The sequence below is a fragment of the Schistocerca piceifrons genome, chromosome 4, assembly GCF_021461385.2.
Source record: "Schistocerca piceifrons isolate TAMUIC-IGC-003096 chromosome 4, iqSchPice1.1, whole genome shotgun sequence".
Classification (NCBI taxonomy): Eukaryota; Metazoa; Arthropoda; class Insecta; order Orthoptera; family Acrididae; genus Schistocerca; species Schistocerca piceifrons.
The window spans coordinates 508,421,283-508,440,060 of NC_060141.1; the positions used below are offsets into that span (position 1 = coordinate 508,421,283).

Consider the following 18,778-nt stretch of genomic DNA (forward strand, 5'->3'; position numbering starts at 1 on the left):
CAGGTAGTGAAGGGAGAAGAAAAATTTAATAGTCATGGGTGACTGGAATTTGAGAGTAGGAAAAGGGAGAGAAGGAAACATAGTGGGTGAATATTGATTGGGGGAGAGAAATGAAAGAGGAAGCCGTCTGGTAGAATTTTGCACAGAGCATGACTTAATCATAGCTAACACTTCGTTCAAGAATCATAAAAGAAGATTGTATACGTGGAAGAATCCTGGAGATACTAGAAGGTATCAGATAGATTCTATAATGGTAAGACAGAGATTTAGGAACCAGGTTTTTAATTGTAAGACATTTCCAGGGGCAGATGTGGACTCTGACCACAATCTATTGGTTATGAAGTGTAGATTAAAACTGAAGAAACTGCAAAAAGGTGGGAATTTAAAGAGATGGGACCTGGATAAACTGACTAAACCAGAGATTGTACAGAGTTTCAGGGACAGCAATAGGGAACAATTGACAGGAATGGGGGAAAGAAATACAGTAGAAGAAGAATGGGTAGCTCTGAGGGATGAAGTATTGAAGGCAGCAGAGGATCAAGTAGGTAAAAAGATGAGGGCTAGTAGAAATCCTTGGGTAACAGAAGAAATATTGAATTTAATTGATGAAAGGAGAAAATATAAAAACGCAGTAAATGAAGCAGGCAAAAGGGAATAAAAACGTCTCAAAAATGAGATCGACAGAAAGTGCAAAATGGCTAAGCAGGGATGGCTAGAGGACAAATGTAAGGATGTAGAGGCTTATCTCACTAGGGGTAAGATAGATACTGCCTACAGGAAAATTAAAGAGACCTTTGGAGAAAAGAGAGCCACTTGTATGAATATCAAGAGCTCAGATGGAAACCCAGTTCTAAGCAAAGAAGGGAAAGCAGAAAGGTGGAAGGAGTATATAGAGGGTCTACACAAGGGCGATGTACTTGAGGACAATATTATGGAAATGGAAGAGGATGAAGATGAAGATGAAATGGGAGATATGATACTGCGTGAAGAGTTTGACAGAGCACTGAAAGACCTGAGCTGAAACAAGGCCCCGGGAATAGACAAAATTCCATTAGAACTAGTGATGACCTAGGGACAGCCAGTCCTGACAAAAATCTAGCATCTGGTGAGAAAGATGTATGAGACAGGCGAAATACCCTCAGACTTCAAGAAGAATATAATAATTCCAATCCCAAAGAAAGCAGGTGTTGACAGATGTGAAAATTACGGAACTATCAGTTTAATAAGCCATGGCTGCAAAATACTAACTTGTATTCTTTACAGACGAATGGAAAAACTGGTAGAAGCCGACCTTGGCGATTATCAGTTTGGATTCTATAGAAATGTTGGAACACGTGAGGCAATACTGACCCTATGACTTATCTTAGAAAATAGATTAAGGAAAGGCAAGCCTACATTTCTAGCATTTGTAGAGTTAGAGAAAGCTTTTGACAATGTTGACTGGAATACTCTCTTTCAAATTCTGAAGGTGGCAGGGGTAAAATACAGGGAGCAAAAGGCTATTTACAATTTGTACAGAAACCAGATGGCAGTTATAAAAGTTGAGGGGCATGAAAGGGAAGCAGCGGTTGAGAAGGGAGTGAGACAGGGTTGTAGCCTGTCCCCGATGTTATTCAATCTGTATATTGAGCAAGCAGTGAAGGAAACAAAAGAAAAATTTGGAGTAGGTATTAAAGTCCATGGAGAAGAAATAAAAACTTTGAGGTTCGCCGATGACATTGTAATTCTGTCAGAGACAGCAAAGGAATTGGAAGAGCAGTTGAACGAAATGGACATTGTCTTGAAAGGAGGATATAAGATTAACATCAACAAAAGCAAAACAAGGATAATGGAATGCAGTCGAACTAAGTTGAGTGATGTTGAGGGAATTAGATTAGGAAATGAGACACTTAAAGTAGTAAACGAGTTTTGCTATTTGGGGAGCAAAATAACTGATGATGGTCGAAGTAGAGAGGATATAAAATGTAGACTGGCAATGGCATGGAAAGTGTTTCTGAAGAAGAGAAATTTGTTAACATTGAGTATAGATTTAAATGTCAGGAAGTCGTTTCTGAAAGTATTTGTATGGAGTGTAGCCATGTATGGAAGTGAAACATGGACAATAAATAGTTTGGACAAGAAGAGAATAGAAGCTTTTGAAATGTGGTGCTACAAAAGAATGCTGAAGATTAGATGGGTAGATCACATAACTAATGAGGAGGTATTGAATAGAATTGGGGAGAAGAGGAGTTTGTGGCACAAGTTGACAAGAAGAAGGGACCGGTTGGTAGGACATGTTCTGAGGCATCAAGGGATCACAAATTTAGCATTGGAGGGCATCTTGGAGGGTAAAAATCATAGAGGGAGACCAAGAGATAAATACACTAAGCAGATTCAGAAGGATGTAGGTTGCAGTAAGTACTGGGAGATGAAGCTTGCACAGGATAGAGTAGCATGGAGAGCTGCATCAAACCAGTCTCAGGACTGAAGACAACAAAAGGTAACTCAACATAATCCTTAATTAGTTTCAGTGTTTTACTTAATGATTCTGATATCTCAGATATATGACTTCCTGTGTCCACTAAACACTTTCCTTTCCATGATCCTATCTGTACATCAATAAACGGACTGGTTACATCAAAGTCAACTTTTTTTTATTAATATTCTCTTGTAGTAAGTCATCTTCAATTTCACTACATCCATATCCCTTTCTAGTGTCCTTACTTGTATCATTACTACCAGAGTTATATGCTGTTATTACCCTAATTGCATTTTCTTTGGCCTGATTACTATTCCTGAATATTTCATTAATCCAACTACATCAATTTGTGCTATTGTTTGTCTCTCCTTTATATTTCTCTCTTAACATTTGTGCAATGTGGGACTTAATTCTATGCCACCATTCTGGATACAAAGTTTCACATATATCAAGTGTTACCTTTCTGAAATTTTCATCATTCTTAATGGCACTAATGTTAATTCATAAGTTAAACAGAAATTGCTCACTATCTGACATGTCATCATCTACTCCTCTAATGCTGTTAAGATTACCTGCTGTCAATTCCCTCTCATTGTTTTTCTTACATGTATTAAGATCAAATAGCTCATTGACTAAAATTCTGGCATCCTTATCATTCAAATTGTCAACTGTGTTCATGTGTACCTCACTAACTTCATTACTATCCTCTTTTATATTAGTAATCTCTAAAGCTTCCAACTCCTCACTTACACCAATAAAACATCTTTCTTCACTACTATCCTCAATCTCCTTTTCGTCCCAATTAACATCACAAAAATTATCCTCTTGATCCTCTGCACCCTTGCATTCAGTATGCTGATACACATTTAAATCATCTTTACTAGATGCAATTTTCATTCCTTGCCCACCAGACTCTTCCATAAATTCTCTAACACACTTTGATCATTTGAACAACTATTTTCCAGCAAGGTGTCCCTCTCAGCACACTCATAGAATAACCCTAAGTTTGATTCTTCTTCACAGTTCTCTAAGCTATCAGTGTCTTTAAACAACTTACATTTGTTTCTGGTTTATTTGTATGACATATACTATTTGTAACAGATACCACAGCAATGGGATAACACTTCTCTTTAAAATAATTACTCATTATGTCACTGATATTTTTCTGTTTAGTTTGGCAGTTTGGGTTGGCCCTTCCCATTTGTATATAAGTAGCCCCTGCCTTGCGAACCGCCAGTGGAGCTCTATTCAGTTTTTTAACTCCTATATAGTTGCCTGTTCAGTTCTCCCTGTACCATTATGACTATGTCACTCCTTTGGTTTATTTCCAAAGTGTCTGTTACCAAATTGATTATGATTATTTCCATATTGACCCTTGTAATAGAAATTGTTTCCTTGTGATCCCTTGAAGTCATACTGGTGATTTCTCTGATGAGAATCATTACTTCCAAAATTGTGTGGATCTTTTTTATCATGTTGTGTGTTTCCCCAATTTGTATGTCCTGTCTTTTGAAAATGGTTTTCACTATGGTGTGGTGGCATACTTGTTTTGTCAGTAATTATGTCTAGTTTGTCTACATACTTCAAAAACTGATCTACTGTGTCATCAGGTCCATAAGCTATTTCCCACTGTAATTCATATGGTAGCCTTCTTTTTAGTGCATCGATTTGAGTGAGTTCATCAAAAGGTTTGCTTAGATGAGTGAGTTTCCTTAACTGATTTTTGTGAAATTGCTTCATGCTACCAAACTAATGTTTATAAACAGGTCCATTCAAGAATTCACTTTTTATTCTAGCTTGTTCTGTCCCTGACCAGAATTTACTTGAGAGCCTCTCCTCAAACTCTCCAAAAGCCATTCCCTCAATACAATAATGATTAGTCCATGACAGTGCTTCACCTTCTAGAAATCTTCTCACAAATTTAATTTTCAAAATATCATTCATATTTTGAAAAAAGTTATCTTGCAATGCTGCAGTAAATCTACCAGATGCATACTGCTCTCATCTGAAAAGTTTTTACTGGAACGTTGCACCACATAGTGCCAATATTGTTCGCCAAACTATTGGTGACCATATTGCTACTAACACTTTCAAGTTTCTTAGTGATGTCATTAATACTATTTTCTAAACTCTTGACTTCATCTTTGCTTATTTGCTTATTTACATCTGTTTTTTCAGTAATGATTCCTATCTTTTGTTCAAATTTGCCTTCTACTTGAACAATTTTATTGTGTACAATAGAAATACGATCAGATAGTGTTTCTTCTACATGTTTGATATCTGCATGCACAACTTTAAACGCATTATGGATTTTCTCTCTACCTACGCTAATTTCAGTTTTCAGATTTTTTTACTTTTGCATCTACATTGTTAACCTTTCTCCCAACATAATTGACCTTACCAGTGATCTTAACCATATTATGACTCAAACTGGAAATTTCTATTTCTACTTTTGGAAAGTGATCATCAGTTTTCTTTTCATATTCTTTGAACTGTTTTTCAAATCTATCACTGATGTCCATAAGATTCTGGTTTAACTGAGCTACATTGTTTTGCTCCATTTGATTAAAATGAATCTCATTATTTTTTTCCATTTGTTCCAAACAAATCTCATTAGTGCCGAATCTGTCTTTAATATTTCCTAACCACTCCCCATTTTGTCTGTTAGTTTCATCAATTGCCTTAAATTTTTCCTCCGTATAATTCATTATTGTTAATAACATGTCTTTAACTTCATCCTGTCTTTCAGTATGAGTTTCAACTTTCTCTACAGGATCCAGACTATTCCTGTTGCATTCACTTTCGTATGATAAATTTACATCAGTACTAGCATTGGCGATAGCATCATCAATACTTTCCTCTTTTACAGGAATAAACAAATACAATAAATTTATCGGGAGGATGACGGTTCAATCCCGTCTCCGGCCATCCTGATTTAGGTTTTCCGTGATTTCCCTAAATCACTTCAGGCAAATGCCGGGATGGTTCCTTTGAAAGGGCACGGCCGATTTCCTTCCCCATCCTTCCCTCACCCGAGCTTGCGCTCCGTCTCTAATGACCTCGTTGTCGACGGGACGTTAAACTCTAATCTCCTCCTCCTCCACAATAAATTTATCTTTGCTAAAGGATACTAAATTATCTTACTCACAGTTTACTGATTTTCTTATCTTATAACATCTTCTTTATTGATTGGTGCGTGATGGAATCCACAACACTGAAACAATACACTTGTATGAATATTGCTTTTTTGTTGCACAATACTTAACACTTTATTCTTCTTTCTTGACTTAATGCGCCATTATTCTTGCCCCAGTAACTGCATTCCATTGTCTTGAAGGTATCAGCATACAACTTTCTTGAACATTTTCATCCAGGATGTACAAATTCTGTTATTGTCTTTGCAATCTCGGTGGTAATTTATTTCGATAACTTTTTCAGTAATCCTGGACTACACCACCATATTGTACTGGTTGTTATCTTACTCGTTTCTTAGATAACTGAAAAATTGTTTGTGGAATCTTACACGGTATATTGTGGTGGGACAACACTCACCACGTGTTTTTGAATCGGAATAATACGACCAGTTCCAGCACAATTTCAGCAAGAATTATTTTTTAGTAACTGCTGAAAGATTATACACTGCAGATCTCGTTTGTCTATGGAGTTTTCATAGTTTTGTCTACAAAATAATCTTTCCAATATCAAGCATGGCCTGGGTTTTCTTCTGTTTAAAATAAACTCCACTGGATCTGAAATACTTTCAGCTAAAAATTATATTTATTCATACTTTTTGTTAGGTACTACACCATATTTATAATTAAGTAAACTAAACGCGTTTTCTGGCAACATAATACTATAATGAAATTACCTAACTCTTTGCTGTGGGCATCGTACTTTTCGCTTCAGATAAACTGTATCTCCAACGGTCGATTACGTTACACAGTACACTATGAAGAATACACGTAAGCTGCAGACAGGCACAATTAAAAGACACTTACATAAAGCTTTTGCCCACAACCTTCATCAGTAAGAAAGAGACACACACCATTCACATACAGATAGTACGAGGGTCACTCCAAAAGAAATGCACACTAATTTTTTTTAAATCCATCTTTTATTCTACACGTTTGAAATTTTACACTGTGTAGATACATCCTTTAGGAATAATATTTTCATTTCTCCACATAATTTCCATCCCTCTCAACTGCCTTACACCATCTTGGAACCAGCTCCTGTATACCCACACGGTAAAATTCTGGACCAACCTCTTGGAGCCACTGTTTGGCAGCGTGCACAAGGGAGTCATCATCTTCAAACCTTGTTCCACGAAGAGAGTCTTTCAGTTTCCCAAAGAGATGATAGTCACATGGAGCCAGGTCAGGACTTTAAGGCAGGTGTTTCAGTGTTGTCCATCCAAGTTTTGTGATCGCTTCCATTATTTTTTGACTGACATGTGGCCGTGCATTGTTGTGCAACAGCAAAACATCCTGCTTTTGCCAATGTGGTCGAACACGACTCAGTCGAGCTTGAAGTTTCTTCAGTGCCACCACATTTGCATCAGAATTTATGGTGGTTCCACATGGCATGATGTCCACAAGCAAGAATCCTTTGGAATCGAAAAACACCGTAGCCATAACTTTTCCAGCAGAAGATGTGGTTTTGAATTTTTTTTCTTGGGTGAATTTGCATGATGCCACTCCATTGATTGGCTCTTCATCTCTGGTGAAAAATGATGGAGCCATGTTTCATCAGCTGTCACAATTCTTCCAAGAAATTCATCTCCACCATTCCTGTACTGTTCCAAAAGTTCTCTGCATACTGTTTTTCTTGTTTCTTTGTGAGCCACTGTCAACATCCTGGGAACCCACCTGGCACAAACCTCTTTTAACACCAACACTTTCAGTATTCTGCAAACACTTCCTTCCCCTATCCCAACGTAGCATGAGAATTTGTTCACTGTGATGCCCCTGTCAGCAGTCACCAATTCATTAACTCTCTGCACATTGTCTGGAGTGTGTGCAGTACGAGGACAATCCTCAATATTGCCGTGCCTGCTTTCATCACGTAACCTGCTTGCCCACCTACTAACTGTACTGCGATCGACAGCAGCAGCTCCATGCACCTTTTTCAACCTCTTGTGGATGTTTCTCACTGTCTCGTTTACAGAGTACAGGAATTCTATGACAGCAGTTGCTTCTGATGAATGTCAAGTGTAGCAACCATCTCGAAGACATGCTGTGACGGCGCCACACATGGCAACAGGTTGAACTAAGTTTGAAAGCAAGTGGGAAGAATGTATCTACACACTGTAAAACTTTCACACATGCAGAATGAAAACTGTATTTTTACAAAAATTATGTGCATTTCTTTTGTAGTGATCCTCGTAGCATTCAGGTGGGGAGAGAGCCGAATGCTGTCTGGTGGGGTGTGGAGCAACTAGACTGCTAACAGGCACAGTGTCCAGAAGTTGTTGGATAGGGAGGTGGGGAAAAAAGCAAAAAAGAAGAGGAGTGTAAAAAGATGGATGGATGTGTTGGGAGACAGCTTCAAATAAATAAGATGGAGGTGAAAATGTGGAGGAGATGATAGGATAGAGGGGCTGGAAACTGTTGGGTGGAGGGTGTGGGGACAGTGTGTTACCATAGGTTGAGGATGGGATAATTACAGGTGCAGTGACTGTGTTGTAAGGATAACTCCCATCTGCGCAGTTCAGAAAAGCTGGTGGTGGAGGGAAGGATCCAGATGGTTTGGGTATTGAAGCAGCCATTGAAATTGTGGTTGGCTGGTGGTTGTTGGCTACAACGTGGTTCAGCTGCATGTTGTGCCACAGGATGGTCTACTTTGTTCTTGGCCACAGTTTGATAGTAGTCATTCGTCCTGATTGGACAGCTGATTGGTAGTCATACCAATATAAAAAGCTGGTAAATGGCATGGCTGCTTTCACAGGTGGCCTAGCTCATGGTGGGAAAGGATAAACCTGTGACGGGACTGAAGCAGGAAGTGCTGGGTGGGTGGATTGGGCAGGTTTTGCACCTGGGTCTTCTACAGGTATATGATCCCTGTGGCAAAGGGTTGGGATTGGGAGTAGAATAGGGACTCCCCACAAAATGTAGAGCCAAAACATTCCCATAACACTGCTGTTAAGCTTTACACCAAAACCCTCAGCTCCACAGAAGATTCATTCCAATCCAAAGGCCTTACCTTTGGCCCTACACCCAAAATTAACCAAGCTGGACTTGTCAAGACTTACTCTACACCTACACCATTTCCCCTCACACCCCCAATCTCCCAATGACCCCCAAAAACCAGCCACAAAGGAGTGTCCCCTTCATCACCCAGTACCACTGCAGAGTGGAACAACTGAACCACATCCTTCACCAGGGCTTTGATTACCTATCATCATGCCCTGAAATGAGAGATACCTGAGATACTCCCCACTCTCCTAAAGTGGTGGCCCGTCACCCACTCAACCTTCACAGCTTTTGAGAAACAATATGTGGGACTGGGTTTTAGCCAGGGAAAACTATAGTTTTCTGAACTGGCGCAGAAAGATGGAACAAGGGTCCATTGTGGGAGGAATGGTGTAAAGGAAATGGGAACGATGCAGAAATGGGCAAAACAGGTGTTTATGGTTGTGACAGGAGCTGGATAAGAGAAAAGACACATAAAGATGCATAAAAAATTTGTAATGACAAGCAAAAACACGCACAGATATGTAAAAGTACACACAAATGTGTAAAAATACGTTAAACCCTGTGAACTCACATAAAAATATGAACAAATACATCAAAAACATACAGAAACGTAGGTGAAAAGGAACAGTGATGTATGGGAGTGTGTGTGTGTGTATGTGTGTGTGTGTTGTGTTGTGATAAGTGAAGAGGGGGATGGGGTAGGTTGACGATCAAAAGATCATGTTGCATGGGCAGGTGTTGAAAGCAAAACGTTAAAGTATATCAGGGTGAGGAATGAAGTCTGATCAGTCGGAATAGATATACCCATCATTTTGATTTGCAGCTTCTTGTATTGGCCGTATTTGCAGTTAAAATTGTTGGATATGAGGTCCACCAGTTATGCAAAACACCGTTTTTCTCAGTACCCAAACATGTTTGGGCACCACTGTGCCATCATCAGTGGGTTTTTGTTTTTATTTATTCTGCAATGTGAACATTTTTGTTAAATGATTATAAAATTATGTGCATTTTTAGTTCAAACAACAGATCGTTTCTTTTTGCAAATACCTTTACATTTGGTATGCATGAATTTTCTGGTTCACTTGTGTGTTAATTACTACAGGTAGCTTGCCAAACAGGTAGCAATCAAACAATGTTGATGAGAAAGTTTTTTTGCTGGGAGTTAACCTATCTACTAGAATGTAATTTAGTTTGTCATGATGTTTTTGCACCTATATTTGTGTTTACTTACATTTTCATGCAGCAAGCACTTCCATTCTTTGCATCATGCTGAGGTGTTGTGATGCACACATAACTATAACAAGTATTTTCCACAAATAACATAGTAAAACACTTTTCACTTCACCGGAACTCAGTGTGATTGGGGTTTGTTATGTGTCCCAGCCCAGTTCAAAAATGGTTCAAATGGCTCTGAGCACTATGGGACTTAACTTCTGAGGTTATCAGTCCCCTAGAACTTAGAACTACTTAAACCTAAGTAACCTAAGGACATCACACACATCCATGCCCGAGCTAGGATTCGAACCTGCGACCATAGTGGTTGCGCAGTTCCAGACTGTAGTGCTTAGAACCGCTTGGTACTACAATTATTGGCCCTTATTTCATCAATGGTGGTCTAAATGGCACAGTGTATGCCAACTTCCTCAGGTGAATTCTTCCTCCTCTTCTGGATGAAGTGCCACTAAGAACCAGAATGCTTATGTGATATCAACATGCTGGATGTCCGGCACATAATGCCTTGCGTTCATGTGGTGTTCTGCACCGAATGTATTCTGCCAGATGGATTGGTCGAGGAGGAACAGTTACTTGCCCTACTGTGTCTCCTGATTTAAATCCTCTGGACTTTTTTCTCTGGGTATACATTAAAGACATTGTCTATCACAATATTCCAACAACTCCAGAGGACATGCAGGAATGGATCATGCTTGCTTGTAATTATGTGTTTACTTGGTTTCCATTTCTGACAACTCCAGCAAGTGGGCAAGTTTGTGATCCCAGGCTCAAAGTCATTGTTGTATTATGTAGTTAATAATATTGTGCTTCTACATTTTTGAATAGGTCTTTAGGATAGGAAATGGATTCCCAAATAAAAATACAGGGTGCCATTTAAAAAAGTCATATTTTTTAAAAAAAACAAAGCTAGAACGAAGGCAATCATGCTGATTGGTGTCCCCCTGATGGCTAAAGAACATTTGCTTGAAACATTTTGTAATTTGCATCTGGACTAACAGTTATATAGTGTTATATAGGATGATCAAGATAAAGGGGACACCCTATATTATTATTATTATTATTATTATTATTATTATTATTACTATTACTATTATTATTGGTGTTTTCCCTTAAAGAGTGCAGTTAGACTAAACTATATGCCGAATACCTTTTGCTGCCTTCCTTGCTGCTCAGACTTCCCCCATTCGCTCGCTGTGTTTCTGTTTCTGGTCCTCTGTCCATGCTTCTTGTCAGCTTCATCTCTTCGGCTTCATCTTGGTTGCCTTTTTGGTTGTCCATATTTCTTTCATCATTTGGCTGTGATCTTGTTTGTATTCTACAGTCCATTTTGTGCCTGTTCATTTGTCACAGTGTATCTCATGTAGTTTACTTTTCTTAATGATGTTTCTGAATTTTATTTTGTCATTTATTGTGTCTGGTGTGATGTTGAGTTGGTTCAGGTCCTTTTTTACCTCTGCCACCCATCTGTTGTTTCTAGTGGTTACCCAGTCAAAGATCTGTTTGGTCAGTCTTTGTGATGGCATTCTGTATTGGTATCCATAGAATTGTAGTCTGTGTTTTCTAATCTTTTCTGTGATTGTCTCTGTATGTTTGTATCGTTCGTCTGTAGGTTTCTTGATCCATATTCCATTGTTGTTAGTTGTGCCAAATATTTTGCTAAGTATGTTTCATTCTACTTTTTCTAGTTGTCTGAAACGCGTATGCCCTAGGATTAGTATGGTATCTGCTGCATACTGTGCTTTGGGGAGCACCAGCGTGTCGTAATGGCATAATTTGGCTTTTTGTGAGATAGATTTCTTGTTGTAATGATTCCACACTACCTTGTATGCCGTGTCCAGTTTAGTTTTTCTTTCTTTGTTTGAGTCTCTGTTATGTTTGCTCATTTGTAGTGTTTCACTGAGGTATTTGAAGTTTGCCGTTTTGTAAATCATGCCGTACTTAGCGTTCAGAGATGAGAGTTTCTTTGTGCTCATAAACTGTGTCTTTTTGTGAGAGATCTGTAGTCCAGTTTTGGAAGAGATTTCGTGCAGTTTTTCAATAGAGAGAGAGAGAGAGAGAGCTGGCAGTATTGTCTTGTGAGCCTGAAATTTAATTGGAGCAAGCAGAAATCCAATGATTGAAACTGGAAAAGAAGTAATTTAAAAAGGACTTGCAAAATTATTAAGAGAATGTCTGTAGAGTAAGGCAGTTTCTCAAAACTGGAACAGCGTGGTTATCACTGTAACTGTTACTTTACAATGACATTCACAAGCAAGACATAAAAAAGTATAAACCAGATGGTTTCCTCTTGTAATATGTGATATATTCACCAAAATTATTGGCAAATGTGTAGAAAAGGCATTCACCAAAATTTGGAATGGAACATTGTTTATAAATCACCATGTTCACTGGTGATCATAGATTTTTAAAAAATCTTGTGATTTAATTTCAACAAAAATCTGTGTTAACAGCCTATGAGAAAGAAGATATTGATTTAACTTATGTTAGTATACTGAAGAATGTATAAATCATGCAACAACTTCTGTTAAACCTCAGCATGCGGGCTTCCAAATAAAACGAAATGAAATGGTGTTGTGTGGTGGCCCTCAAGTACATAGCCTCTGATTCAGTGTTGAAATATTAAAAGCTCTGGCTGGTTTTGTTGTCTAGGGGCCATTTCACATAGTTGCCAAATTAAAAGCCAAATACTGCTGAGTCTACAGTATACGATATGAATATACACATGAATCGAATGGTTGAAGGTTCCTATCACTCGGCAGTTGCGAATTTTATAAATGAAAGATTGCAATTAAATAAATTCTGCAGGTACTATCTTAACAACTTTAAATGATGAGTACAATAGTAGAAGTATTTTTGAGAATGCGGTATATTTTTTCAAGATACTTATTGGTGTCGATGGTCCAGCAATTAAATAAAATATAAGTTGAATAACAGGGAAATGATAGATTCCTACTGCATGTAATTAGCTATGAATAACAACATAGCTCACGAAATATTCACTTCTAAACACACACTACGTCTTAACTGTAGAACCCTTGGAAATCTCACAAGGTCACAATTCGGAACTCCGAAGTATTTCTATCTTCTGTGACCAGGTGCAAACTGCTCCACACTCTCCAAGTCTCTTCCGTGACTGTGCGTCCATCGCACCGTACTGTCTCAGACTCTCCATGTCCTGTGCAACTGTCCCTCATGCCGCACTGTTCCACACTGCCGTGTCCTCTCTCGAAATGATGCTCTTCTCCCACTTCCATCCAGTCTCCCCATTCATGAGTGCTGTGATTGGCTAGACTGCTCCCGCCATGGCTTCAAGCCAACACGCATTCATGAACATAATGAAAAACTTTCAAAATACTGGATTTACATTTAAATAACTTGAAATTAAATAAATATTTCTTCAGCTGGACCTTAAACACACTCTAACACACATTATTGAATACATAAACAAATTAAATAGACATAAATCAAAGTAATAGCAAGCAAAGGTAGGCCAGTAGCCTAACTTCTCTGTGCTTTCTAAACCACAGTAAATAATTGACCAGTTTCTTCATGAATAGCAAATATCAGATATAAACAAAGACATAGATTAATAAATATATTTATAAGCACGCTGCTACTGTTTTTTTGTGTCACTGTGTACTTATGGCCTGACACAATCGATAGTAATTGGCCACTTTGACCTCCAACAACTCATGTACTATTCAAGTTACATGCCTGTAATTTGTACCAATTTAGGTTTACACTAATAGCTTTCTAAAGACATGTCGATCAACAAAATCAGATGAACCATTTAGATTTAGGAAATTCGTTGCTGTGTGCTACTTGTATAATTTACAGTCAGATACTAAACTTTAAACTAATAAAGATATTGAAAATCTGATTACACCATCAGAATTGTTGTGCAAATAATGGTAATGTACATGTTTCTTTCTAAGGTATCATGATTCATGTGGCTATTATTAATTTCTATATGAACTGCGAAATTCCTGCATTATGGTCTCACAATGTCCTCCATCTTTCGCACTACCAGCATACAAATCTCCTTCATCAACACAAAGCACAGTCCTCATCACAGCGTCAGCATGGAATTCCCATTCACATGCTCCCTGGACCACATGCTTCGGCCGTTGTGAGGCACCACGCGGATACTAACGAGGTCGGGCCTGCTGCGCACCCCGTGCGGTGGCCACCAACTCTGAACTTAAAATATTTCCAGGGCGCCACAACTCGCTTGTTACCTCACAAGCAGGACAGTAGAACTTGAAAGAGGAGTTGTGCAAGGAGATTCTGTATTGTCAAAGCTATTCTCAATGACCATAGAGGAAATTGCCAGAACCCTATGCTGTGCAAAATAATAAACCAACAATTTATTAATTTTTGTTGGTGCTGCAGCCATTCATCAGTTAAAAAGGAGAAGCAATACACATGAATGGTACAGTACCTGCAACATAAATTTGGTAGTTTTTTTTTAACCAGAGTGAAAGTATCATCCAAAGTTAGTATTTTTTGCAGTCACTGCCTGAGTTACTGTGTGCCAAGACTTTGATTAAATATACTATGCTTCAGTATTAATACCATTTATGCAGCAATTCCCCTGAAATTATTCTTACAGGTCAATATGGATTGGATACTGTTTCCAATTGGCGATTTGAGACATGGAATGAGCCTGACTTGAAAATGTATAATACTCTGAATTTTACACTTTCAGGTAAGTTAACAATATGGACTGCAATTACATATGGATTTTGACTATTGTTTTGCAACTATAGATTGTTATTTATATATGAGTTTACATATCTTTACAGAATAAGTGTATGTGGTTTTCTTAGCAATAGTTTTGAAATGCAGTAAGAAAGCTTGCAGCCCATTCTACAGAGGTATTATTATCCACAGCTTGAATTTGTATTTATATATATAGCTGGAGAAATGTTGTTGTATGTTAAAAACTTGTGTATGATGTTATGTTCTTTACGCAGTCTATCCTACAAAAGTTCTGTTGTATAAGTAACTGTTCAGTTATGGAATGTATCACTGCGCATGAAATTTACATTCAGGCATTTAGAATCAGACTGTTTGCACACCATTCTGTACATCCAGTATGAACAGTCTCATCTAAGAAAAAATTAATGTATTTTGTGTAACAGTCACTGTTTTATCTTTCAAGTGATCTCAGTGAAAATTCTTGTCCAGAAGAGGTTACAGTACATTAACAAGGACTATTAAAAAGAATTTCAGACTTGTGTTTTGAGAAAGTATTTCAATTTTACAGGTTATATAAATTATTTCTCTGCCACTACTGCAGGAATTTCAAGAGCAGCAGGACAAAAAATTCGTGTTGGAGCCCCAGCCGGACTTTTCAAGGCAGAATCTCGCCATCCTCTTTGCTGGGGATTGCTAAAACACTGTGAAATAAAAGAGTGTCCACTGTCTTTCTTATCTTTCCATAGGAAAGGTAACAGGACAGCAAATCTTGTGACTAAAGGAAGTGTTGATCTAATAAAAGATCTGAGGCAGAAATTTCCCAAGCTTTCAATGATACCATTAGCCAATGAGTAAGTACTTGTCTTAGAAAATAGATTTACATTGAACGATGTTACAAAAATGGGAAAAGTGTGTTAAGAGATGTAGGACATAATTTCCTTGGAATTACAGTTTATGGGAAAACTTGACTGTCTCCAGTAACAGTTCATAGTGAATGTGATTTCATTTACAGCACATTGTTTGTACTCATGTTACTGGTTATGCAGGCCATTCTCACATTTTGAAAATGTACTATTCATTGTGCTGAATATATTTATCATATAGTTTCTATTAACTTCAGGGAAATTGGCAGAGCAATATTTTTAACTAGTCATTGATTTATTCTGATAATCAGTGTAGAGTTTAATGTTCTCAGAAAGCTAAAGCACCCATGGCAGTTGAACCCATTCCCCTAAAAGTCACTATATCTCATTGTCTGTAGCTAACCCTACATACATTGTTTGCTTCAAGGAGTTGTTAATGCCAGATTGGCCATTATTTTAAGCAACTTAAGTTTCCTAGCCCCGAAAAATTTTATATGTTCAACTCTATAGATGATATACTTTATGTAAACATTTATAATAACTAGCTTATAAATACCACAATTAGTTTTACAGAATTTTCCTTCTTACAACCTGCTAAGATCAGAAATACTTTCTCAAAAGTCCATAATTTCAAGAGATTCAATTTTTTTACCATCTATAGCATATTATTAATGCTGGAAACAGGAAAAAATCTAGCAAAAAATGTCATAAACAGGGTGTATATGACCGGGGACAACTGGCAGATCTGGGAAAAACCTGGGTATTTTTTCAATCGGGAGAAAACCGGGAAAAACCCAGAAAATTTTTTAGAAATCTGGGAATTTTTCATTGTTTTAGTTTTCAGTTAAACTTTTGTAATTTCAGCAGGTGAGAACCCATACTATAACAGAGGATATTACTGTATCCCATTACTACAGAATAATACTGCAACAATAAAACATGAACAAGGGAAATTATGAAAATAAAACTTGAGTTGCAAAGGAAATGCACCACATACAATAACAAAACACAGTGCTCATACAAGTGTCTGCCACCAACAAAATGTGTCAAAGGCCCTCAGGAAGACTATGCACTGCTTCATAACAACAGATTGCCTCCAATGAGCGTGACATCACAACTGTTTACATTACAATCGTTTGAACAGTTGTGAGCGGGCTCATGCGCAGTCGAGGTGCGTATCAGTAGTACCTTCACCCACTTCTGGCTACTGAAGTCTGGCTGTTAGCTGTATAAGCAGTAGCAGCAAGCAGCCAAATGCTACCCGTAAAAACTTTACTGGCGCGCCCAAGCTGCCAGATTCACGCATGCATACCAAGCCCGGATCTAGGGGCCTTGGTGGGGGGTGGAGGTGCAAACCAGAATGTCTCCCCCGGGTGGCAATTTCAGGTGGAGGGGAGGGGGAGGGGCAAGTGGGGGCGCCAAATTCATATTCTTGGGGAGAGAAAACCTTGTTTCACAAAATATCTAGCGTCCAGCACACGTTGGTCTGTGGATTATTCATATGATTTTGAAACACATCGATGTTGATTTCTTAACATTTTTGAATGTATTCCAAGTTGATTTCTGAATGAATCATAAGTTGATTCTTGAATGCATGCATAGTGTATGTGTCTCTGCCAGAGGAATCTTGGTCGCATCTAGAAATAAACTTTCCTGCAGACAAAAGGGGACAGGGCTTTACAAGCTGAGCAGAATAAAGCCAAACCGGTGAATGCCAATTGCCGTTTGTTATGTGGTTGATGGAGTTTGCGAATGATCAGCTTTGTTATAATTACTAACGAAGTCCATAGATTTAGACTACCAGAGCGCAAATAAATGACAAACAAGAATAACAGTTAAGAAATATTACATATTATCTACTTGGTGTATCCAAGAAAATGAAATTTTGACAGAAAAGTTTTGGCCAGATCGCTACACTTGTGTACAGTCCCCAGTTAGCAGCCGCTGAAGTTCAATTCTGGGGATAGCGCAGAAAACACATTGTACGCAACCGTAATAAGGCCTAACTAGAGAATAAATGTGGGATCACTAAACCGGTGATTGTGGCAGGGTTAGTGAGGCTAACCAGAGAATGAGTCTTAACACTGGCAGGAATAGTAACAGAATTAGTGAAGACAAGATTGTTTGTTCGAATGAGGAGGGAGAAGAAACGGGAACATCACACAAATTATGGAAGAATATGATGATTCCAAATTCACACAAAAATTTCTTGCTACTACTTTTTGATCTCATGCTTGAGAAGCTGGAGCATATGAATGAAATGTGAAACTATTTACTAACAAAGCTTTTTACTATTAGTAGACCTAATAGGCATCTGATATTGGTACTTCATGAATTACATGCTGTCGTGCTATAAAAATGACCATTTCTGCCAAAAAAGTCTCGTTTATTTGGTGTGTGTTACAACTGCTGCAATATTAGACAGGCCTATTTCATTTAATCTAGCAGACAGTGACAAAATAGATGTAATCAGATTGAGAAATCACACCAGTCTTGCATACTATTTGTATTTATTTATTTATTTTAAGAGTTGTAGGCCGACTGGAAGCAGGAGAGGCACCACAAGACATTTTAATTCCCACTGTCGTGAATATGGTTTGATGACATCCATTACAAAATATAAATGTTTGAATTCCACAGAGCGAATTACAGTGACATGCGATAGAAGGATGCTGTGTGAAGAGATGTGGCACAGCACTTTGGCATGTTGAAGACCAAATATCATGTCTTACATTACCTCAAACATGTGTTTTATGTATCAGACTGTTCAGAAAGATATGTACTACAATATGAAAATTTTTTGAAAAGGCAATTTTTTTTAATTTTTGGCATTCTATCTCAAATGCTTGGGGCGGGGCGGGGGGTTTCAGAAATACCGTAGATCCGGGGCAGATGCGTGGAGCACTCTGAGTTGTAGTGGGGAGTTGGGTAGTCTAAATGTGACCCGTGCTTACGTTTAGTGATTTTGCTGTTTCCTCTTCATTTACAGCTCTCACGTCAAATGAAAACAAAACAGATTTCTGTGGCCGGGAGCTATCGAGTGAATTAAAATACATTCACATAATTACAGAGGGCTAAAATGTTATTAGTTTCAGATCTTATTTTATTTCCAAATGAAGTTATTTTTGTCCATTTGTTAAAGAGATTTGGCTTTTATTAATCTTTTCCAGTGAGGCAGTCAATTTATTTGAAATGGAGTGTTTAATTCCATGCTATTGGCTAGTTTCAACTGTTCACTGCATTTCAAGTGCACATTTTCATGTTCTAGCACATATGGCATTATGCCATAATAAAGAACCAAACATGAGATAGTAGAGTACTGGTAGTCC

The 18,778-nt window shown here is 38.0% G+C and overlaps 1 protein-coding gene across 6 annotated transcripts in view; it reads left to right on the plus strand.

Moving 5' to 3' along the window:
• LOC124796248 (alpha-L-iduronidase) overlaps nucleotides 1-18,778 on the plus strand; it is a 232,588-nt gene that overhangs the window by 110,374 nt on the left and 103,436 nt on the right. For 5 of the 6 annotated variants that reach the window (XM_047260344.1, XM_047260349.1, XM_047260347.1 and 2 more), the window contains exons 6-7: nucleotides 14,498-14,593; nucleotides 15,155-15,437. In XM_047260344.1, coding sequence (XP_047116300.1) covers nucleotides 14,498-14,593; nucleotides 15,155-15,437 — 379 coding nt within the window. The remainder of the gene's footprint in view (nucleotides 1-14,497; nucleotides 14,594-15,154; nucleotides 15,438-18,778) is intronic. The other variant, XM_047260348.1, reaches the window with a different exon arrangement.